Source organism: Carassius gibelio, chromosome A16 (genome assembly GCF_023724105.1).
Source record: "Carassius gibelio isolate Cgi1373 ecotype wild population from Czech Republic chromosome A16, carGib1.2-hapl.c, whole genome shotgun sequence".
NCBI classification, from domain to species: Eukaryota; Metazoa; Chordata; class Actinopteri; order Cypriniformes; family Cyprinidae; genus Carassius; species Carassius gibelio.
The window spans coordinates 15,087,067-15,093,406 of NC_068386.1; the positions used below are offsets into that span (position 1 = coordinate 15,087,067).

The 6,340-nt window shown below is 38.4% G+C and overlaps 1 protein-coding gene across 2 annotated transcripts in view; it reads right to left on the reverse strand.

The window, feature by feature from the left end:
• The window catches only part of LOC128030718 (zinc finger protein 687a), a 12,739-nt gene extending 9,510 nt beyond the window's left edge, over positions 1 to 3,229 (reverse strand). For both annotated transcript variants that reach the window (XM_052618580.1, XM_052618579.1), the window contains exons 1-2: positions 3,208 to 3,229; positions 243 to 2,274 (exon numbers count right to left, since the gene is read on the reverse strand). In XM_052618580.1, coding sequence (XP_052474540.1) covers positions 243 to 2,274; positions 3,208 to 3,216 — 2,041 coding nt within the window. In that variant the 5' untranslated portion in view covers positions 3,217 to 3,229. The remainder of the gene's footprint in view (positions 1 to 242; positions 2,275 to 3,207) is intronic.
• Between the last annotated feature and the right edge of the window lie 3,111 nt (positions 3,230 to 6,340).

Sequence of the window (6,340 nt, forward strand, 5' to 3'; positions counted from 1 at the left end):
AACAGAATAAAATAATTGCAATTGCAAATGTCAGGATTTCTCTCAAATTTTCCACAGACCCGCTATCATCCCTGCTTGGATCTTTGCTGATCCAAAATGTGCACAATGTAAACCTAAAATATTTACTCCCCCAATCGCAAGATTGTTCGTTCATGATAACTAGAAATATTGAGTTTTTGAGAAAAAGCCATTCATACTTTTTTCCCTTCTGCATTTATAAATACACTGAAAAAGACACAAACCTATAGGCACGGTATCCTGCTGGCCAATCATCTGCTCCACACTGACAGGACTCATGACGAGGTGCGAGCACTGCATAACCAGCCCCTTCTCCTTGTGCTCTCGTGCATGGAGCAGCAGGCTGCACTTATTAAAGAAAGCCAGGCGTTTGGAGCAGTGGTTACAGGACACCTCGATCCTCATAGAGCGCCGGTCATAATGCCTTGCCAGGCTGCGCTCCAGTGCAAAAGCATCCCCGCATTCAAGGCAACGGTATCCCATTGAGGGCAATCGAAGACCCCATTCTGGGGGAGGAGGGATGGAGAGGTCTGGCTGATAACTTGGCAGTGGATTCTTACTGTTTAGGATTTTGTTGAAGGCCTCAACTAGGCTAGACTGGCTACGTGAGATCACAGCCCCCGGGCTGTTTACAATGGAGGCTGGTTTGGCTGTCCCAGGATTCCCATTCACTGTTTTCTTCCCCAAAGAGCGAACCCCAGGCATGGATGAAGAAGAGATGGAAGGGAGGGTTGACGTTCTAGTGATCTTGACTGCGGTGGTGGAAAGACTGGCGGCCATTTGATTCTGTGCCTTGCTGGCTGCAAATAACATAGCTGTACTGGCATCCTGAAGGGTGGATACTGGCAACATTGTCACCTTTGAACCCTGAGCTAGCCTTTGAGATGTAGCACCAGACCTCTGAATCCTACGGGTCCCTGCTTGAACCTTAGAGCCACCAGGACCCTTCCCTCCTTTGGGAGGCACTTTAGATACAGTACGTGTGTTTCCAGCAGTCGTTTTGACAGTATTGATTCTGACTTTGAGAGGCTTGGAGGGGACCGCGCTGGACTTGGTGGAATCTTCAGAGGGTGAATCTACCAAAGTAGGCTCGGTGGATTTCCTTTCGGTCTCCTCAGCTCCACCATCCTCTGTATTTAGTTGAAGATCACTCTTCTCCTGCAAACCAACGCTCGTGTCAAAAACTTGATCTTGAGGGGCTTCTTCTCTTCGGACCTGCTGTTCTGGTTCATTGTCTTCTTGTTGATTTGATGGCAGAGATGGATGGGGTTGAGGGATTTCTGGCTCAGGGCTTTCAGGAGAATCTCTCTCCTCGATTATGTGCTCTGCGTCTTTTTCTTCAACTGGCAGATCATTTGTGGAGGTCAGAGGTGTTTGGTTGATGCGGTTTTGTAGAAGTGTTGGATTCTGGACAGACGGCTCCTCAATTTGAGTGTTACTAAATGGTAAGGAAGGGGATGATGGAGAGGATGGCTGAAACACACTTGAAGGAGACCGCTGCATGCGTGGTACCTTGGGAGCGGAGCACAGCTGGGAATCCGGGCTTTCCTGGATGACAAGCGCAGGGCTACCGAGGTCTGGTTCAGATTCTTCATCTTCAGACAAGGGTCGGCGGACTCCTGCCCTCACAGAACCATTTAATGGTTGTGCATCCTCACAATCAACTCTTGGAGAAAAGTTTGGACCAATTAAATGTGAAGATAAGATGGGGGGATCAGATAGGGGTAAAGACTGAGGTGGGGAGAAAGTGCTAGGAGGGTGTTTAGAAGATGTGCCATCACTAGACCAAAGCTGCCCATTGGGCTGCATCCGGGTTAGAGCTGGTGGCGGAGAGGGTTTTGTAGGCACATCTGAAACAGTTTCCAGTCCATTATAGATGAACTGATCTGAAGGCACCAGGCCATCTTCACTGGGACCTTTCTGGGCAGACTCATGTGATGCACCAGCACCAGAAATATCCCCAGTTACATTTCCTTCAGCTTTGTCATCAGCCTGTACACTGTTTTTTACAATCACACTAACAATAGAGGGGTCATTATGTGGAGATGAAAGAACAGGCTCAGGGCTTTCTGGAGGTCTTAGGCATGGACTTCCACTTCTCTCCTTTCCAACAACATCACTGCGTTCAATATGATTACCATCAGTGTCAGACTGAATTGCTTCTTTGGCATCAATGTCTGGAATGTCAAACGCTGCCAGCAGGTCATCAAAATCTGGTGTCTTCATGTCCCCCATTCCCATGTGGATGAAAAATATCTGCGTTACAAAAAAGAACAGATGTGATCAATTGTTCATAATGTAGAAAATAAATTATGAAGAAAATGTGTTCAGATGCATTAACATTAGTGAAACACGAGAAGGCACGTAATTTGCTAGTCAAAAACAATACATTTAAGAAGCAATATAATGTGTGTGTGTGTGTGTGTGTGTGTGTGTGTGTGTATCTTGGTCAATTTAGCTAAAAGCTTCTTTAAATAGGAGGAAATAAACAGCTGGGGTTAGTTACAGGAAGTAGGCTATCAATAACTTTAGATCTTCAGCATATGACATATTAAATGTATACAATAGTTTTGTCCAGCTGCAACTTGCTCTGCAAATATGAACTTTACACTAGTCCTTTCATATGCTAGCTAAACCAAAGACACTTCAGATGTCTTTTTAACGAGTCGGATATTTTTCCAGATTTATTCGCCACCTATTTCCAAAGAGAATGTAGTTCTGCAACAACTAAAATTAATGAATGAATGAATCGTATTTGTCATATATTATAGTATTGCTGAAGTGTCGAGCCACAGCTACAGTCGATTAGCCGAAAGCGCAGTCTGCAACGTCTGACGTCGATAATACAACAAACAAGAAGTTCATAAGATGATGATGGCAATTATAAATGCGCATATATGTTTTTAGTGAAAATGAAGCGATAAATGCGTGTATTGTTGCTCTGTGTGTCCAAGCGTCAAACTTTTTTACCTGACCAAATATTCTCGTCTACTCCTGGACTGACCCAGGACGGCGCACAGCATTTGCGTCACCTCTGAAGAAAAACAACTCTTTCAAGTGTAACACATGCAAATGTCGATGCTGTCAGAAGCGAAATAGAGAAAAGAGAGCCGCTGTTTTCTTATGCTTTGTTCGATTGCTACACAAATGGTCGGTGTGATACTATGACAGCTGTTTTTCAGTTTGTACCTGTTGCATGTGACAGCAGCGAAAAGGAGTTTATGCTCATGATACAAGATAACCACATACGGGCAACTTGTTGATTTTAACAAACCATTTACTCCGGAAGAGGAAGTCAAAGCTGTTTTTGTTGTTGTTTCATGCCGCAACTGTGTGACATTGACATTAATGGAAACGTGTGTTTCTGTTGCTGTCAATATTGGTTCTGGAAGTTAGCTTAAAATGCATTTAGCTCAAAAATCTGAGGGCACACAACAGGCGCTGTTTAATTGAGCATAATGCGTATGTTCAAAGCGCGGCTGGCTTGACCGCAGTCGTCTACTTTCAGTGCAACGCCTGTGTGTTTCATTAGCTTCGTTCCCATTGACATCTTTTGTCTGATCTAATTTTGGATATTTCCAGTTGATTACTCAGCCTAAGACATGCTGACTAATCAGTATCTACGGCCGTGTCTTCACCAAGAAAACCCATTGTAATCAGTGAATATTTGTGATATTTTAAGCGTGTGTCACATGTTGTGCATGTAAAAGTAGGAAATATTACTGTGAAGGGAATTTATAGTTTCAAATGCATTGATCCATATACTTGTGTCGGTTTACTGTAATCCTAAAGGGCCACCTCAGCCATTGAGGGCAGGGGAGCAGTAGCCAGGGCAGGTTACTTTTAAAATGTATTTCACTAACATATAGATTACAAAAAATAAATAAATATAGAACTAAATATGTAAATAGTTACAAAAATATGGAGATAAATAAAAGGGGAAATAAATGTATAAATGAATGTGGGGGAAAATATACATAAGGAAAAGTATAAATATTTTTTTACTTTTCTTTGGATATATATATATATATATATATATATATATATATATATATATATATATATATATATATATATATATATTTCACATTTCTTTTTAGATTTATGTATTTATTTATCAGGTCAGGTCTGGCAAGTAACTCAATATAATGTTTCATTTATACCTTGAACTATATATATATATATATATATATATATATATATATATATATATATATATATATATATATATATATATATTATTTGGCCCATTTCTGTTTATGCAAATAGTCAAACAAAGATTAACACTTAAAGTTATATCTCTGTGCATCAAAAAACAAACACAAACAATAATAATTCCTTACATTTATATAGCGCTTTACTAGACACTCAAAGCGCTTACATAGTCAGGGGGTATCTCCTCATCCACCAACAACAACAACAAAAACGTTTTTCATACAGAAACTTTCAAATATAGATCTATTAAAACACATTCAAAGTCAATTAAAAAAATTATTCTAGAAATTCATTTACAAAATAAACAGACAACATGCTCTGTCTCCAATCCACAAAAAAAAGAGAGGCTATTCTAAACATCATACAATATTTTTTTAGGCAACTTCCGTACATATTTCCATTCAATGCACTGAAATTTTGAATTCCAAAATGTTTTTGAAGAAATTGAGCTTTATTCTTTAATAAATTCCTATGTTTGACACTACATGCACTCAGCCGTCTCAGCTTTAATCGTAGCGAAGCGGGAGGGGCTATCAGACAGAATGTTAACGACAAAATAAAATTACAGGTGCTGGTCATATAATTAGAATTTCATCAAAAAGTTGATTTATTTCAATAATTTCATTCAAAAAGTGAAACTTGTATATTATATTCATTCATTACACACAGACTGATATATTTCAAATGTTCATTTCTTTTAATTTTGATGATTATAACTGACAACTAAGGAAAATCCCAAATTCAGTATCTCAGAAAATTTGAATATAAGTTAAGACCAATGAAAAGAAAGAATTTTTTGAAATCTTGGCCAACTGAAAAGTATGAACATGAAAAGTATGAGCATGTACAGCACTCAATACTTAGGTGGGGCTCTTTTTGCCTGAATTAATGCAGCAATACTGGAGGAAAAGTTCATTACTTTCAGTAATTCAACTCAAATTGTGAAACTCATGTATTAAGTAAATTCAATGCACACAAACTAGTAGTTTAAGTATTTGGTTCTTTTAATTGTGATGATTTTGGCTCATATTTAACAAATTAGAATATTTCATAAGATCAATAAAAAAAAAAATATTTAAAAAATTTAGTGAATTGTTGCTCTTCTGGAAAATTCTGAAAAGTTTGCTGGCCAGTCAAGCACACCAACACCACGGTCCTTTAACCAACTTTTGGTGCTTTTGGCAGTGTGGGTAGATGCAAAATCCTGCTGGAAAATTAAATCAGGATCTTCAAAAAGTGCTCAAAAACATTCTGATTTATTGAGAAGCACCTGTATGTGATTATGTACCAATATTTTTTCCTAACTCCCTCTTCTTTCACACGTGGAACCTTTTGTTTTCACTGTGCTGATTTTCTTTTCAGGAATGTTTTTGCTGAAAACAGTCAGGAATTTTAACTAAGTAAACTAAATAAATTATTATATTTAAACGTCACATGAACAATTTCGTTAGGCCAGTAAAATGGAGTCTGTATTCCTCTCATGTGATATCTGTAAAACTGTATATCTTTAGTGTCAAATATTTTAAAGTGAGGGGAAACTTTTGAATGTACCATTAACATAAATGAAAAAATTCAGGATAGTTTTAATGTGACCTTCATATAACAAAAGTATTCAACAGAAAATGTCAACAGTTAAATCTTTGTTTCGCGAATAAGCTTGCATTAGTTGTGATTATGGGCCTGAATGTTTTAATCCTGAAAAAGGGAAAGTTTCATATTTATTACTACTGAGCCGTCAGTTAATGCAGCAGTATGACCATTATTTCAATAAATTATTTTCATAGATTATAGTTTTTTTATGTATAGAAATTGTATTTGATTCACGTTGTGCGATACAGTAGTCCTGCTCGGCAGGCATTTCTCACAGCGTGTAGCCCACTGATCTATATATATATATATATATATATATATATATATATTAGGGGTGTAACGGTTCACAAAATTCACGGTTCGGTTCGATACAATACACTGATGTCACGGTTCGGTTCGGTTCGGTTCGATACGTTTTAGATACAGCAAAATGTAAAAACATCTCAACTTTTCAGAATGCCGCAAGCGCACCGCGGGTCATGTGACAAGAACCAACCAATCAGCTTCATCCTTTCCC